Here is a 17,448-nt window from a genome sequence, read left to right on the forward strand (position 1 = left end):
TCCACCATCTAAAGACCATTTTTATTGGCCAATCGTTCTAACAATTCTAGCTGTTCCATCCTTTGTGAAACTTGATCCTGTGTTTTCTTAATTTCTAGCTTGCATTGAAAGAGTTTTTCGTTAATACTGTGTTTTTGGTGTTCACACATTACCAGCTTACTTAGTTTTGTGAGCTCAATTCAATAAAACATACCTTTTCAGCTTTTCTTTGTTTTTTCTTCGTTTTTCAATTGCTTCGGGTGTTAAGAGTTTCTTTGAAGGCTTTGGTGATGATTCTTTAGGCTCTGTTATGCATGATTGTTTTGACGGAACCACATTTTTGTAATAACTCGTGTCCTCATCATCAAGATATTTCATGTGACAAACTCGAGTGGGACCACCCGAATAAAAGAATTCCAGATCCTTCAATTTTCTGTCAATTCTTATATTCCAGTGTCGTTCATGACTTGTGCTTTTCCTGGATGAGTTGAGATGGGAGGCCTGCTGAGAAAAGCTGTCGTCGTTTATCGTTGAAGCTGTTGAACTGTTCTCAAACTTGTCAACTTCCATATTTACAGTCGACATGCTCTTGAATGCTGCGAATTTTGAAGGAGGTGTTGACGGAGGCTTCATTACCTCCGTCTTCCATTCTGAATATTCCGTTTTTCGAACGCGAGCAGAGAGAGGTGCTTGGAGCTTCGTAGTCGTTGTGGTTACTGAGCTAGCTGTGGTTGTGGGACGTCGAGGTGATGCAAACTTTGAGCATTCATGATGAGTTTTCGATCGGCAGGAAACAATTGTTTGAGGTTCTTTGTCGGTGTTTTGGTGTACATTATGAAGAGGAATGTGTAAAGGAAATGATTTTGAGGACGTGGGTGTGGCAGTTGGTGAGGATGGAGCTGATGGTAGAGGCTTGGAGTGATGAACGGAACTGCCATTGGATTGCTGATGATGTTGGCGTGGGGTTACGGCATCACCTCTTGAAGTTTTGGAAGAGATGTTGGTGTCTTCATATTTAATATTATTTGAGGATTGATTTAGTAATATCGCTGAGGGAGATATAACAGCAGGTTGTTGTTGTTGAATGGGAGGAAGTAAAATCCTCAATGATGATCGGGCAGAAACAGACGTTGGTAGGTCCAATGGATCTCCTCCAACGTTGTTCCTCAATTGAGGGGATGAGGGCAATTTCTGTTGTAGTTGATGAATTACGGTTGGACGATTGGTGCTGGAGTGGATGACTCTCGGGCTTTTCGGTATTGAATGAGAGCCAATCCCCGAGCTCGTAGTACTTGTTGATTTGATGAATACATGACTACTCGACAATGATTGATTCGATACCGATGATGTACTTGGCATTCTTCATGGAATCCGTATGATCGATGTTACAGTCCCTAAAGAGGTTCAACTGAAGGAACTTGTAAATTTTTTCTGACTTGGTTATCTCCAATTTCGTCAAAACCCCAATGATGTTATCAGGCAGGTGTGGTTGTCGTTGATTGAGGAGTAGCAATACTTCACATTGATTAGCTATCATGATATGTCTACAAGAAACGCACAAGTATATGTGTTAATCAGAAAGGTGCTGATGTTGCGTGAGCACAGGTTAGAGCTTGATCTTGAAAAGAGGAACCCTTTCAATTCAATTTTAATTTTCGATAAGGCTGATTTACAAACACAACAAAAAAATGAGTGAAAATGAATCGCACCTGCCAACGTGGGTGCAAGATGGTGATATTCTTTTGATTCAAAAGCCGTTCAAAGATGAAACCCAAGAAGATTATAACACTCTCCAGGACATTAATGAAATGCATATTAACCACACAGCACTGGTTACCGATATTACTTCATCTCATTGCATTTCACACTCTGTTACTGAAGGATTTAACTTTCCGACATGTCGGAACACAAAATTGTGGAACGGCATCTATCTGGTCGTCCGATGTAGTAATAACGAAATAGCATCAAATGCGGTGTCCATATGCAAGAAATGGTGTTCTGGAGCAGAGTTGATTGATCAGGAGACGTATTTGAAGCGTTATGACCATCACAGATGGAACGACAGAAGAACTCGAGACTTGAAAACATTTAAACATGCTGAAAAGGTAGCAACACAATGTAATATTTACGCAGAACCAAGAGCAACAAATGATATTAGAGAAGCAGACAAGAATCCAAGTATCAAGTCAATGACTGAAACATCCATTGTTCGAGCAATTAAATTTTCTTCCAGAAGAAATTTGACCTGTCGTATTTCAAAAGGATTTAGATGTACCCTTTAGTAGTTTCAGCATGGCAGGCAGCAGTTTTATCACCCATAGTGACACCCACGCAAGAGGTAGTTAAATTTAAATCTATTAAAACCTTGGAAGGTTGCAGAGAGTATTTAGTGAAAGATTGGGAAGAAACTGAAGAAGGTCGATTGTTATTGGCACAAGAGTATGATGAATTGTTTTTAGATGGTACCTTTTCAATTGACTCAAGATTTGCATTACCAAAAGATTTGTTTGGAAGGCTCGAATATTCTTCCAAATTTTCATTCGTGGGAATGTTTTCGTACTACAATAAATCTGTTGTGGCTAATACATTGTTTGAATAAACGTTCATTGATACAATTATTTGAAATGAAATTTAATCATCTTCCACGGTAACTGTAAACGAACGTGTTTAAGTTTGTAAAAAAACCATGTTGGTAATAATTGATTAATTCTTTTTCTGTTCATTCAGCAAACCAAGTCAGACGTCAACTGTCAGCTCTTTTTTATGCATTGAAAAAAAATGAAATTTTCCAACAACCGATCCACACATTTCATTTTACTCTCCCTAACTGTAATTTCATTGGTGTGCTTCTTCCTCTCCTCATCATCCAAGGCCACCAACACACTCTCCGATATTCTTTCCACCTCCGATGCTCTCACTCTTTCAGCATCCTCGGAAGGATATGTCTTGTCGACATCGGATGAGGCCTCTACCTCCGGTATAGCTCTCTCCTTTGATGAATTTAATGAGATGGCCGATGAAGAAATATTTGGAGAGGATTTGAATGAATCGAATCAAAATTCTGAAGAAGAAGAAAATAACGCAGAAGAAGAAGAGAATTCTGACCAAGAAGAAAACAATGAAGAAGAATCATCGTCGAATCAATTGGAAATGACAGAAAGCGGTGGATCTTCTGAAGCTCAAGTGGCTTCTGCTGACACACAAAGTAGTGCTCAACTGACACAAGCAACGAGTCAAAATGTAGAAAAAGAAGATGAAGCTTCTGCTTCTTGGTTGGCTTAAGTGATTGTAATTTTATATTTAATTTTGAATTTAATTTTTCATGATCGAATACTCCAAATAGTGACCAACTAACAAACACAAGGATGGTCGACCAACAAGTTTTCAATGATTAAAATTGTTGTGGATCACACTTTCGTTGATCAACGCGTTATATTTATTCTTTGAAAAAAATGTTTCCAAAACGACAAACGCCGTTAAAGTCGTCCGATGCGATCATCCGAGCACAGCCTTCACCATCATCGTCCAATCATGTAAATTCTCCAAATCATGTAAATTCTGCAAGTCCTAATAATCATTTCAATCATCATAAATCATCATCATTGGATGAAGAAATTGAATACTTTTCTCCTAATTTAAATGGATCATCATCAACAATTAATTTAGCTCCGAGTCCCATTAAGAATGATTATCGGAAGGATCCACAATTATCTAGAACCACAAAAGATGGTGTGAGATCTCCTTCTCTATTTACCAAATATCCTTCCATGGATGCTGTGTTAGGGAATGAAGAGACGTCGACTCAAACTATTCATCCAAATAACAACAACAACTCAAAAACGGAATCGGAAATTTATGAAAAATTATTTGAGGATGATTCTGAAAATATTTCAACGCCTATCAAGAGTGGCAATCAATATACCACTAACAAACTACAAACAAGTCACTCATTAGATGTCATGATCACACAAGAAACAACAACAACACCAAAAACGCCCCTAACGAATAGTTTCACTAACAATGTACAGTCTTCCCAATCTTCTTCATCCGTATTTCCAAAATCTACCAATAATTCATCATCTCCCTTTCCAAAAGTCAACGCATCCAATCGAAGACGAACAGAAACAACAATGGAACATTTTTCTACGCCTAATGCTGAAAAATTACATCTTCAACAATCTTCATCGTCACCATCCATGTTGATGCAAACGAGTCACACCAACAATGATACCATGGATGTCTCAGATTTTGAACAATTCAATGCAGATAACATGTTAAAGCCTCTCAAAGCATCAACGACAAAACAATTGCAACAACTTCAGAATAGTGGAGAAACCGTTTTAAACGATACAACAATGATTACACGACAAGAGTCCAAACATCAAGCTTTATTTCATCATTATCTTGAAGAAAAAGGAGATATGCGGAGTGCCATGCTGTTACTGAATCAATTTCATGTGAAACAACATCGAATGAATATTTTGAATTTCAAACTCAATTCCATCAATCTAGTTGCAAATTTTGCCAATGCTGTCAAATCTCACAAACTACAACTGGAATTACACAAGAGTAAGAAAACAGTGAATGCACTAAATTCAAAAGTGGAAGAATTGAATGAAACTGTTACTGATTTAAATGAGGAAGTGGAACAACACAAATCCTCACTCTCGTCCTTCATACAAAAATACTACAAAACTGTCGAAGAGTTGCAACAACATCAATTAATACAGAAAACGCAACTCGAAAATATTATGAAATTGAAGACACGAGAAGATATTACAGTGGATTTGCTAATTTTAATTGCGTCGTCGTATATTGTACGGAAAAATCGAACCTTACATCGATTATTGAAATTTGTTTTCATGTTTTTACCATTCAATGGATTGGTGATTTTGATTGTTAAAATTCTGACAACGATCGGATTAATGCTCATCTCGAGACGTGTGGCCATACGATTGGGCATTCATGCTGGAGCTACCAGCATCGCCTATGGAGCCATCAAGAGCGTTCAATTTTCCTTACATGTTTTAAAAACATTGTGGAGTCTTTTCAACAGTGGTCATCGTGATGGTAACTCATTGAAGAAGGAGTGAAACGGGTTCATCAGAAATACATCTTTGAATTTTCAGGTTGTAACACAATTGTAAGAACGATATGCAATTTATGAATTACCAATCAAGTTCATGTCAGCTACGTACACGAATGGCTAGAAATTATTTTCTCTTTCCAAGATCCAAAACAAAATGGAAGAGTGCGACAGGTGGTATCATTGTATCCACTCGCTTCAATTCAAAACCAAAATTGGAATATAATTTTCTTGCTCCATATTGCAAACTCGATGTCTTGAGCACCAAATAATCTGCATGACATTCATTCTTGACATATTCATAGAGATGATTAATCAATTTTTTAGCAATGCCAGCACCTCGATGACTACTCTTGACACTCATTCTACGAAGTTCAGCAATAATCGGAGGTCTATTATGTTGTTGTTGTGCAAACTCTTCATGCAATTGACGAAATACTTGATCCTCTCCTTCACCAGGATAATGCCATTCATCGATAGCCACATGTCCCACCAGTTCCTCTCCAATATATGCCAAAAAGAATCGATTCATTGGTTTTTTCGAATTATTTTCATAATAATGAGCAACATCACCCAACTCGTTCGATTCCTTACTCTTCCGAATGTACTTGGAAAAATCTTTCATCAACATGGGCGACAAGATCTTGTCCAAAATCAAATACAACATGCACATCCACATCATGACACTTCCCATAAATGTTAAAATTCTCAACAATGTGACTTGCAAGAGAGAATATCCCAAAATCTTTCCAACACTCCACCAAGTCATGAACAAGACACTCCAAATCACGACGGTCAATTGATATCCAAAATAATCATGAAACAAGGCAACCATACTCTCACTGGTACTTCCTTGATCGGAATTGAATAATAATCCAAATAGAGATGAGAATGGTCGTCTGGAATTTAGAATTTTCTTTGGAGCACAATCCCACATGCCATTGGTAAATATTTCATGAATTTCTTGTTGAAGATTTTTCTCAATGGATTGTCTTGGTACATTGGAAGAGGTCGATGATGACGAGAACACATTTAATGTATCATCGGAATTGGATAATGATTTTTGGACAGCCTCCGAGAAGGTCACAATGGACACTTGAGACATTTTTGTTGTTGTTGGCACTTGACAACTGAGTTTGTTGTTGTGGATGAGATCTGTTAATCCGTCCTCAGAACGGATATCGTTGAAATTATTTTCGCCGTTTTGTTTTTTTCGATTTGAATAATTTAAAAATAATTTTGTTGTCAATTCAAAAAAATAAAAAAAAATGGTGTTGTGATTAATCATTAGTGGTATCGAATATCTTTATGATTACATCAAGGGAAACGATACCAGCTCAAAACAAGGATGTGCTCTCACGAGAGGAAGTAATGATGCTAAGCATGGCAGTAATTATTATTCTTCATCGGATAACATGTCCTCAAATTCTTCGGAATCATCATCGGGAAATTCTGTTCAATGCAGATCTGGAGTTTGTACCATGATGAGTAAAAAGAAGCATGAAAATTAAAAATATATTATTTATTAGATATATTGATGATGAAGGTGAGGAAATGTGATATTAACCTCTAGAGCCAAGTGATGGAGCGTCATCATCAGTGCTGTACAGATCTACGGAATCCGTTGTGCAAGATTAATTTTGAATTCAAGTGAAATGACATGAAAGAGGTGTTGAAATTTCAAGTAATCAAATTGTCACCACAAATGGTACATTTGACAACACACTTTTATTGAAGAACTTGATCATTATTGGCTTGCATAATAGTTTGTGGATTTATAAACTGTAAATATTGTGAAAAGAGTTGTCAATTTAATTATTATTTCAGTCATTTTCGTTTGATAAATAGGCGTTCATGGGCTAAATCTGTTCTCAACAAAAAGAATGTGTTTACAATTTGGGTCTTGGAGGAACATTTCTTTCAACAAAGGTCACCACAGGTCTATCTGGATAGAACCGTTCTCCCCTCTCAGCCATTCTCACAAGAAGCGGGCTTGGCTTGAATCGAGTTCCATTAGCTCCATATCTTTCATCCAAATCCTTCAATCTCTTCACAATCCATTTAGCACCCTTAGAATCTGCATACTGTAATAATCCTCCACGGAATGGAGCAAAACCAGTTCCAAAGATCATTCCCACGTCAACATCTTGTGGATGCTCAGCAACGCCTTCCTCCAAAATCATGCATGCCTCATTGACCATCAACAATACACATCGATCAATAATGTCCTCAGGTGCAAACTTGCGACGAAGCTTTGGATCATAGCCTGGGAAGATTTGCAACAAGTCTGGATTGATTTCACCCTTTTTAAGCTTTTTCGCTTCCTCTCCATACACAAAGATTCCCTTTCCAACTTTTTTACCTAATAATTTAGCATCCACTAATTTTTTGATATCGAAAAGAGAACTTCCTGTGGCAGCTTCTGTGAAACGTGTGCCCAAGACTTTCAATGTCTCTCCAGAGTGATAGGCAACATCGGTACCAACTTCGTCTAATAATCTGAATGGACCCATTGGCATTCCAAATTGTTCAACCATGACCTTGTCGATTTGTTGAATTTCTCCTCCGTCATTGATTAAGCGTCCTGTAGCGCAGTGATTTTTTTGTGTTCATTAAATCATGTGAAATTCAAATGATAACATATAAGGTTAATAATGAATATAAATCTCATAAAACTTACCTGCTTCGGTCATGTAAATTCCCAAAATTCGATTCACAATAAATCCAGGGCCATCATGACACACAATTGGGATTTTACCCAAATCCAATGCCAATTTGTATATGGTTGCCACAGTTTCATCAGACGTCTTTTTGCCTCGAATAATTTCAACAAGAGGCATCTTGTGAACAGGATTGAAAAAGTGCATACCTACTACGAGATCAGGGCGTTTTGAGACACTGGCCAGCTCATTAATGGAGAGTGTGGATGTATTGGTAGCAAAAATAACGTCACTATTCGAGCTAGCAAACGTATTTTCACATTCTTGAAGAATCTTCTTCTTGAGAGCCATATTCTCAACAGCAGCCTCAATCACGACTTGAATGTTGCCATTGCCTGATGCTTGTGTTGGATATTCAACACCACCAGAAACAAGCTTAATTCGGAAGAGTGCCTCCTCTCTGGACATTCTATTCTTCTTGACATAGTCATCCATGAAAATTCTCTCAACAATATTCATACCATTCTTGACAAATTCAGGTTTGATATCTTCATGAATGTTGGATAATTCTTGTGAGCAAATAATTGAGCAATACCGCTTCCCATGACTCCAGCTCCAATGACAGCAAGAGAAGGTGCAACCGAGCCAGGTTGTTTAACCATGGTTGGATCATAGGTCACCTTACGAACTGGTTTCAATTTGCCCAACTTGGGGAATTTTCTCTTCCAATTTTTAGCATTTTCACGCATAAAGAAGACAGACATTAGGTTCTTTGATTCAGCAGTGACAGCCATCTTTCCAAATAATTGTCTTTCCATTAATAGAGCGCGACCATTGGACATTCCTGGCTTGGTAGCATTAAAAACAGATTGCAGAGCAGCATAGGGTGCAGGATACTTGCCACGTGTAGTCTTGTCGAGATTTTTGAGTGCCATTTGAGCAACAAATTTTCTTCCGATTGGATTTCCCTCGAGTAATTTGTCTCTCAAAGTTTGTGGCTCATATTTAGCAATTGGTGGATTCTTGTCAACTGCCTTAGCTCCAGCATAATTTCTCACAGCTGCCAAAAATCTAAATTCTCCATTAAAACGATCTTCGTATGGATAGGTTGCAGTGATAAGGCCTGCTTTCTTGGCACGTGCGGCTGAAAGTGTCTTACCAGGTAAAATCATTTCCAAACTCTTTTGTAAGCCAACCAATTTTCCAAATCTTACTGTACCACCTGCTCCTGGAATGACGCCCAGCATGACTTCTGGTAAACCAATCGTGGTACTTTTGTGTTCACTGGCCAATCGATACGAAGTGGCAAGACATACCTCAAAACCACCACCCAATGCTGGACCGTGAATGCATGAAATGGTTGGAACAGTGAGACTTGCCACACGATCCATTGCATCTTGACCATGTTTGGCTGCCTTTTCTGCAAGTTTCTCGTCCAAGTTGGGATACATCATATTAATGTCTGCACCTGCACAAAATACACTTTTTGCGGATGCAATCAAGAGAGTCTTGATACGTTTCGTTTTGATGAGTGTCTCGACAACTTCTAACATGGATTTGATGTCGGAAATAAATTGGCCATCAATGACGTTTACGGAAACCATCTCAGTCTTTGCACCACTTGACAAGGCCTGAACAATGTCAGATTCGTTTTTAATGGTCTTTTCATTCTCTATAATTTTACAAGCGACACATTTTGAGAGGGAGTGGGAAACAGAACGAGAGTAGAAAACACATCACCGTGTGACACAAGAGTTGTAGTTTTTGATAATAATTTTCAAATAATAGAGAAGATGATGCATATAAATGATAATATGGAAAGGATCATGTGACCGTGAAGTTTTAAAAATTGTATTACAGGTCACATCAAAGTTGGATTATTATGAAATGTTAATCAGTCGTTGAATAAAAAAGCAATGAAGATTAAATTGTGTTTCATTGACATTCGTCAACAATCACTCGACACACTTACCTCCTTCAACAACCTTCAAATACTTTTGGTTAAGAACCAACCAACCCAATGTATCTGAATCTACAAAAAGATCAAAGCACATATTCGTATAAAATTCAGTAACTCTTCCAGGTTCCGATCTCAAAAATTGCTCCACCGGTGAAACACTCTTCGTGGCCACCATGATCGGATGTTGAGTATTCCGATACAGAGAGGATGGAGAAGGCTCTTGTGCTACTGCTGAATTCGAGGAGAGCATTTTTTTTTTTAATTTTCCTTTTCGTTCTCTTTGAAACATGAGAACGACCTTGAAATTATTCTCCGGAGCCGCTCACAGTTTGTTGAGGTTGTTGCTTTCCATGAATGAGATGGTTACTGGTAGAAGTTGAACTGATTCAATAATATTAAACGTATAGTGAAGCCAAGAATCACCCAATGAAAGACTGCACGAATTCATTCAATTCAATTTTTGGGGACCCACAACGATTCATTTTTTAAAATTGAGGTTTTGGTTTTTTTTTGAAAATTGGGAAAAGGAAATTCATTGGATGATGAAAACTATCCCGCATTAACTCAACTCAACATTTCATGAAGAAAATGTGATTAAAATTGCAATGGTCTTCTTTCCCTGACGAACGGTTCAATGATTGTCACAAGTGTGCTTGGTCCAACTATTCACAATCATGCATCTTTATTTAATGCTAGTAGTGAGAATTAAGATTTGTTTTTTACACACTTTAAAAATTCATGAATCGCCGAATATTTACACTCTAGAGGAAAATCGTTCACTAATTTCAGTTAAATATTGATCAATCTTTTTGATGGCAGCAGAACTGGATTGGTCCTCAATCACATTGTATTGACCTTCTGCTCCTGAGGGAATTTTCAGAGCTTCTTTTTGTCCACGAATGACTCGAAGTTTGGGATTAATTCGAATAATTTCAGCACCTCCTGAATTTTGTTTCAAAATCATGTCAGAAATGTTTCGAAGTTTGGCCTCTGCTCCAATTTCAAGAACAACAATATTTCGTCCTTCCTCTTGAATGGCCTTTTTCACTTTGGTGCTCCATGTTTTGTAGGGCATGATGCTTGTTTTGATCCATTTTTCATCTGTAAGGTTCATTTTCACACGTGGTCTTGCCACTCCTCGACACGTTTCACAAAATATTCGATTAATAATCGGCTGTTTTCGAGGATTATACAAGTCAATATCTTCCGCTGATTTTACACGACCACTCAATAGGTCAGAAACTTGATGAGGTTGAGCTTTTCTTGCAGAAAAAGGGTCTCCATTATCTGTAAAAACAGAGGATTTGGGTGTGTTGAATGTGTTTGGTGTTTGCGCCTGTGAAAATGCAGTATTTGGTGTGAGTGTGGTGGTATTGGGCGAAGGTGTTGCCGTAGTTGCTGTGTTTGGTGGTTTGTTTTCTGTTGCACCGTTTGATTGGGAAATTGGATTTGCAGTTGAAAAATCAGTAATTGGCATGTCAACAAATACAGTGGCTAACTCGACACTTCGGCCTTCTCCACCCTGTATGGCACGCAACTTTAGAGAGTGCACAGAATCACGTGTTTTGAGAGAAACATCCAACATTCGCACATTCACAAGGGGTGTTTGTGTTTTCGATCCAACCTTAAACAGTTGTGGATTCGCTAAACTGGATGATTGCTTGTTGTACGTGGGAGGAGTTTCCAAGAGAAAACGCATATTATACTCTCCAACAAGTTGCCATGGTTGTTCTTCCACTCGTACCACCTGTTGTACGGAAGATGCAGACGATTTGCGTTTTTGCTTTGGTTTAGATGGTTGAACGACAACACTCACTTTGCCACGTGTTGGAAGAATGTGTTTCTCTGTGCCAGTATTGCTGCCAATATTTGCAATGGCATCATTCACATTAATAATGACAGAGTCAACAAATATTCCATCCTCTTCTCGCTTCCTTCGAATGGTTGGACAAACTTTGCTCGTATACGAGAGTGCTGGCTCCTCGCTCAATTCATCGTCAAGATTCATGATTTGAATGGAAATAATGTATGTGACATTAGCAGAGCCTGCGACTAGAGTTTGATCTCTTGGAATGATGGGAAGTGGATTTTTTCGAAATTCCTGTACGTCCTTTTCTGTCACAATATCATCCGTGTTATGAAGATCTGTGTAGAATTGATGATAATGAATCATTGGATCAATGATGGTGACTTCCATAAAACCTTCTTCGGTTGGTTCAATATCTCCACAAAATGCAAAATCATGCAACGTTGCATGAATATCCTCAGAAAATTGTTCAAGTTTTGTCTCTTGACCGCTCTTGTTTTCAATTACAAGTTTTAAACTGTTGCTCTTATGTACATTGTTTTTTGCTGACTTGGGAAACTCTTCTTCGTCAGCATCATCATAAATTAAATTGTATCGTTGTAAAACGGCATCTCTTCGTTCAATAAGGCAGCGGCTTGTGAGCCCTGAATTAATGCCTTCTCCTTCCGTAAATACCTGCTCAGTAATTTTTCCAATATCCACCAACGACCCCAACACATAGTTATTCTTTCCATACACAGATGATATTCGTTTTGCAGAACCAGGCCGTAAATAATTTTCAGGATTTTTAAATTTGTCTGGAACGTCTTTGGGAGCAAAGAATTGATAATAGGCTCCTCGTTTTTCTCCAATTTGAGATGGTAATAATTTTTCTTGCATGGTGTTGTTTCCAATCAAGAATCCTGGTTTTTCCATATACAATTTGCTTCGAAAATAATCTGTTTTTCCTGTCGCAGAATAGAAATTGAAATCTTCCTCGCCTAATGATGTACAATCTGCTGTGGTTGGCGGCTGTACAGTACTGTCAAAATCTGAAATGTTCTTCTTTTGGTGAGACTTGTCTGAATATTTGAGAGGAGGAGCTCGCCCACTTTCTTGATTAATTTCAAATCTAAAATCCTCTCGAACATTGAACGTGTTTTTACAGCATGGCGTTGCACACTGCCACGACAACATATTTCCTCTAGTTTCATACAATTCGTTCTCCTTAAACCCTTCCTTTACAAATTCTGCGTCAATATTGGATGTGACAATAAAAAACCTGGCTGGTTGTGAGAGAAGTTTCTTTTTTTCTTCTGGCGAAGGTTCTTCTGCTTGTTTTTTCTTATTTTTGTCATCGGGTTGAAATCTTGGGTCATTCATTTGAAAGAACAACTCTTTCCAGTGATGAATAATCTTGGTGGCTGTGGCACCACCTGATGTTTTAGATTTTTGAGATCGATTCAAAACTTGTCCCCAAAAACCATAAAATAGTTCGTCTTGTCCCTTACTGAGCAATATGGGCGAGCATAAATCATCAAATTTCAAGCCAGCATCTGCATAGGCCTTTGCCCGTTTTTCAAATATATCTTGCAGTAGTTTGTTTCCTGAAGTGGAGCTAAATTCCTCTCCGACTACAACAAGAACAAAGTATGACAAGAAAATGGACTGGTTGTATGATTCGGAAAGGGTTGTGACAGATAAGTACATATTGAATAGAGATAGCCAGAAACATCCAACCAGTATACAATCAATGGCATAAATGCATACAATCACACGTATGCGCCAATGAGAACATGAGCATGATTCCATATCGGAGCACATTCAGCCGAATATATCTTTTCTCAAACACCTACCTCAGCAGCCTTTTCATAGGGATCGGCCTTCTTATTCCTCTTAAACTTGGCAAGTGCTTTACTCATCTTGCCTTTCCGATCAACAACAACAACAACCCGTCCGTCCTAGATACCAGAATCAGTGATTGAACCAGAGAGGTCTGCCGTTACGTCGCGTCTGTGGGTACGGATGAATGAAATTTTTTTCGTAAACAATTCAAGTGTTGTCATGGCGCCAAATGTTGTTGTGATCAAATTCTCAATTCAACAACTGAAAATTTTCATGGATGATGCAACACATGACACACCAAAGGCTAAGCACCAACACTACTCTCATACTTGTTCATCAATTCGAGTAATGTTGAATGACATTGTAAAGCAGTGGGTCTTTCTGATGGATTCCATTTGAGACAATTCAGAATGAGATCTTTCAATGCAAGGCCATACTCTCTTCAGATCGAAACGATTCGAATCGACCAATTTGAACAATTCAAATTCTAACTCTTCTATAAATTCATTGTAGGCTTCTTTTTGCTTCTTCTTGTCGGTCTTGCTGTTGGGGAATTTGATATGAGATGGCATGATTCTTCTGTAAAAGGAATGATCGAGTTTCGTGTCAAAGGTCACTAATTGATAAGCCACGACTCCAAATGAAAAAATGTCTGTTTTTGTGAGCATTTCGATCGAGTTATTGTTGTTACTTTGAAGAGTCGTGGGAGTAAGTGTTGGATCATCACTAATCATTTGAATGTACAATTCAGGTGCCATGTGCGGTATAGATCCACACAATTTCGTAGTTTTTAAGCCATAGGCATCTGTAGTTGATGTGTTTGAAGCATTGCCAGTTGGACTTGTGGGAAGATTGAACATGGAATCATCCATTCCTTCATGATTGTCAGTACTCTCGTTGGAATCTTGAGGATCGTGTCGAACTAGAAATGAATAATCTGCCAACTTAATCGTTTGATATTCGTCGTCACTAAAGAAAATATTTTGAGGTTTGATGTCACGATGGCATAATATGGATCGATCGTTCATCTGTTGTTGAAGGGAACCTGTGTCATCTTTCTCGCACACTGGTTGATTCTCATTCCTCAATTCAGGATGATGCATTAAGGAAAGGGCATGTGCCAATTGCCTCAAATAAGAAATAAAAGTCTTCATTTCCAATTTCTTTCCTTTTCGTTGTTTCATTTCGAGAAATTTTTGCATATCACCAAGATTGAATAAGGACATTTCAAAGCAAATGATAATTTCGTCATTGTAATCCTTGAGTGATTGAACAGAATTCTTTCGTTGAGAGAGAGCTTTCAAATTTGCTCTTTTCGATCTCTTTTCACTGGGTTTGATGCTTTCAATGAAAATTCGATTGTGATGCACGAGATTTTCACATTGAGCGAGGATGCCCTGATCCAAATGTCGAATGACGTCTACTTCGTACATGATTTCGAGAGCTGTTTGCCAGTGATCAATCGTAACTTTTTTCAATGCAACGATGGAGGAGGAGCCATTCGAACCATTTTCATTGGTTTGACCATTGTCACTCATTATTGTATTTCTCATGGCTTTAAAAACCAACCCAACAGCACCCTCTCCGAGTGGTTTAATAAGCTCATATTCATATCGTGACTGTTTAGAGTTGTATTCTTCATAGAGTTTCTTGAATGTGGAATTTGTCTCTAACAACTTTTCAAATGTGAAAATTTCAGGACTTAGGTCCAAATCTTGAGTCGAATCACCATTTCTTGGAGAGGAATTTTCATTTTCAGGAGAAATTGAAGCAGCAATAGAAAGTACTGAATGGTCATCACCAATATTTAGACCACAATGAATGGCCGTAATTTCCAAATAGATGAAACCGTTGGGTACTCCTTCAAGTTTTAAATAAAATTTTTGAGTTTGATTTTGTAAGAGTTGACTCAGAGGAACTGTTGTAAATCAATAAGCATCACATAATTATGAATGAAATAAATTACAAATAATTCGACAGATAATTTACATTGATATATGGATGTCAGTAACGCTATATTTTTCCGATGACATCAATTACTTACCTGTCACACGACCCATAAAATCATTCGATTGAAACAAATCAAAATCCCAAACCGTCACTATTAACTCATCCTTAATAGCTCCCACAAAATAATCATCATTTCCAATTTGTTCCACATTTCTTACACTGAAAAAGAAACTTTCTCCCCACAATGGATTTAGTGTCTTTTTCATGGTTGAAGATTTCTTTGTTTCCACTAAATGTTCTCCTCTCAGCTGTGATGAATCTATTTGAGAATTTGTAGTGTTGTTGCTGTTATTATTGTTATTTGGTAAATACCGATATGTAAATTCACAAAATGGGTCTGATTTCCCATTCCTGTCACATGCCACCAAATCTTCACCAGCCTTTAAATTCACAATAATGAATGGCTGTCGATCAAACCCACTACTACTGATGACTGTCCAAGATGACGACTTGGTTTTTGAAATTGAATTTCCAGTCGATGAAGCCACCAAACTATTTCCTCCTAGAATCCCAGCTGTACTTTTCCGATTAAACATAAACAAGGCATTTCGTCGTGGTGAATTTGGAGAGCCATTATTACTTCCCGTCGTACTGGCAAGAGCAGCAGCTGCATTGGATGAATGTTGTTGCCTTGAGAGAGGTGATAATTGATGTCCTACTGATGAATGAATATTGGTATTATTATTGTTGTGATTATTGTTATTGCTTGAATGGTTGATCATGGTTGTTGTTGAATGGCTGGTTATAATTTCAGTATTGGATATATCTGTACTGCATGGATCGGAAGAGCCTTCATCATTCAATCGTGCATGAACCGAGTGGCTGATTCGTTGTTGTTGATGACTCGAAGAAGAACCTAATACTTCGTCCTCTGCATACATATCGGTCAACGGCTTGGCATCACTGTCCCGTGATCGACTCTTAGGGACGAGAAGGTCTTTCATGTGTTGAAACATTTTTTATAAGAAGTGGTTGTGAGATTGTTGTTTTAAAATTGGAGACTTGTGTTCTTGGTCGACGTTTTTCTGAACTACAAAGGATGACATTTGTCAAATTTGGATCCTTATGCATGACAAGCGGCTTTGAATCGTTCTTATTAAGCATAAACAAGGATAGATTGTCATTAAAAGGATGATGAATGCAATTGTAGTTGTATCTTTAAAGAGTCATTTGTGTGAGATGTTTATTGATGATCATTCTTGCATTGTTGCTGAGCAGATAAAACACCTCAACAAATTTGAGAGAAAAAATTTTTCTTTGAAACCACAAATGGAACCTCTGGCGGAGTGAAAACTCTCGCAAGCTAAAGGTTGTGCCCAACATTTTGTTGTTGTGATTTTGAACGACACAAACACATAAATGATGATAAACTAGCTCTCAACCTGTCAATCATCATAATTTAAATTGATGAAGCGAGACTATCCCATGCTAAAACTGATTTATGGTTTGCATCGAGTGTGCAAGGAAGGATTCAAATGATTTTATAGTTCATCATTGTTGTGTGATTTTGTTCAGTATCAGTATCCATGGGTACTCTGGTTACTCTATTCCGAAATGAAACAAGAAGTGATAAGTGTACCTGGAAGCATCACCAGACCTACTCGTCGTTCATCAAATGAAATTGCTTCTTCTGATGTTGAGGTAGGTTTCTTTCTATATTCCGTTGTCTTCATCAATCGAGATTGTTGTGTGTTGTGAAAATAATTTTAATGTAATTCCATGTGATGATCATATTAACAATATTGAAATACATGTATAAATCATCACGGCCGATTATTTCACAATGAACACAATTCACTCATACCACTTTCAAACTCACCTCCTTCAAAATTGTATTCATCTTATTATCCACACAAACAAATCTTCCGACAAATTCTCGTTCATCCTTTAACACAACTTTCATGATGCGATTATGAAATTTTCGGATTGTTTCTTTATTCCTGTCTGCAATTTCTTGATGATCTTCCGACATTTTTTGTTTGGGCCATCTTACTCTTTGCCCTCGATAATAAGGCAGAAAACTGTTGCCGTTCAACAACAACAATTCGTCTATCCTAACGACAATTGTTAATTTCCTCTCATTTTGGAAGTATCTATTCTCGGAGCGTTAAGGAAATTTAAA

At 37.8% G+C, this 17,448-nt stretch overlaps 9 protein-coding genes across 9 annotated transcripts; 3 read left to right on the forward strand and 6 right to left on the reverse strand.

The window, feature by feature from the left end:
• Window positions 1–8: 8 nt before the first annotated feature.
• On the reverse strand, window positions 9–1,338 carry C9374_004095 (uncharacterized protein; the record flags this gene model as incomplete). Its single annotated transcript, XM_044693696.1, has 2 exons — window positions 9–126; window positions 194–1,338. The coding sequence occupies 2 exons, from the start codon at window positions 1,336–1,338 to the stop codon at window positions 9–11; spliced, it is 1,263 nt and encodes a 420-aa protein (XP_044549103.1).
• A 329-nt stretch (window positions 1,339–1,667) lies between these two features.
• C9374_004096 (uncharacterized protein) lies at window positions 1,668–2,261 on the forward strand (the record flags this gene model as incomplete). Its single annotated transcript, XM_044693697.1, has 1 exon — window positions 1,668–2,261. One exon carries the CDS (start codon window positions 1,668–1,670, stop codon window positions 2,259–2,261), a length of 594 nt encoding a protein of 197 aa, XP_044549104.1.
• Window positions 2,262–2,757: 496 nt separating this feature from the next.
• Window positions 2,758–3,261, forward strand: C9374_004097 (uncharacterized protein; the record flags this gene model as incomplete). Its single annotated transcript, XM_044693698.1, has 1 exon — window positions 2,758–3,261. The coding sequence occupies one exon, from the start codon at window positions 2,758–2,760 to the stop codon at window positions 3,259–3,261; it is 504 nt and encodes a 167-aa protein (XP_044549105.1).
• A 170-nt stretch (window positions 3,262–3,431) lies between these two features.
• On the forward strand, window positions 3,432–5,072 carry C9374_004098 (uncharacterized protein; the record flags this gene model as incomplete). Its single annotated transcript, XM_044693699.1, has 1 exon — window positions 3,432–5,072. The coding sequence occupies one exon, from the start codon at window positions 3,432–3,434 to the stop codon at window positions 5,070–5,072; it is 1,641 nt and encodes a 546-aa protein (XP_044549106.1).
• A 120-nt stretch (window positions 5,073–5,192) lies between these two features.
• C9374_004099 (uncharacterized protein) lies at window positions 5,193–6,170 on the reverse strand (the record flags this gene model as incomplete). Its single annotated transcript, XM_044693700.1, has 1 exon — window positions 5,193–6,170. One exon carries the CDS (start codon window positions 6,168–6,170, stop codon window positions 5,193–5,195), a length of 978 nt encoding a protein of 325 aa, XP_044549107.1.
• A 784-nt stretch (window positions 6,171–6,954) lies between these two features.
• C9374_004100 (uncharacterized protein) lies at window positions 6,955–9,935 on the reverse strand (the record flags this gene model as incomplete). The annotated part of the gene is made up of 4 exons (XM_044693703.1): window positions 6,955–7,649; window positions 7,746–8,273; window positions 8,321–9,397; window positions 9,698–9,935. 4 exons carry the CDS (start codon window positions 9,933–9,935, stop codon window positions 6,955–6,957), a joined length of 2,538 nt encoding a protein of 845 aa, XP_044549108.1.
• A 504-nt stretch (window positions 9,936–10,439) lies between these two features.
• On the reverse strand, window positions 10,440–13,393 carry C9374_004101 (uncharacterized protein; the record flags this gene model as incomplete). The annotated part of the gene is made up of 2 exons (XM_044693704.1): window positions 10,440–13,139; window positions 13,328–13,393. 2 exons carry the CDS (start codon window positions 13,391–13,393, stop codon window positions 10,440–10,442), a joined length of 2,766 nt encoding a protein of 921 aa, XP_044549109.1.
• A 246-nt stretch (window positions 13,394–13,639) lies between these two features.
• C9374_004102 (uncharacterized protein) lies at window positions 13,640–16,282 on the reverse strand (the record flags this gene model as incomplete). The annotated part of the gene is made up of 2 exons (XM_044693705.1): window positions 13,640–15,234; window positions 15,361–16,282. The coding sequence occupies 2 exons, from the start codon at window positions 16,280–16,282 to the stop codon at window positions 13,640–13,642; spliced, it is 2,517 nt and encodes an 838-aa protein (XP_044549110.1).
• Window positions 16,283–16,870: 588 nt separating this feature from the next.
• C9374_004103 (uncharacterized protein) lies at window positions 16,871–17,298 on the reverse strand (the record flags this gene model as incomplete). The annotated part of the gene is made up of 2 exons (XM_044693706.1): window positions 16,871–16,993; window positions 17,146–17,298. 2 exons carry the CDS (start codon window positions 17,296–17,298, stop codon window positions 16,871–16,873), a joined length of 276 nt encoding a protein of 91 aa, XP_044549111.1.
• Between the last annotated feature and the right edge of the window lie 150 nt (window positions 17,299–17,448).

The sequence above is a fragment of the Naegleria lovaniensis genome (genome assembly GCF_003324165.1).
Source record: "Naegleria lovaniensis strain ATCC 30569 chromosome Unknown tig020, whole genome shotgun sequence".
Taxonomy (NCBI): Eukaryota; Heterolobosea; class Eutetramitea; order Acrasida; family Naegleriidae; genus Naegleria; species Naegleria lovaniensis.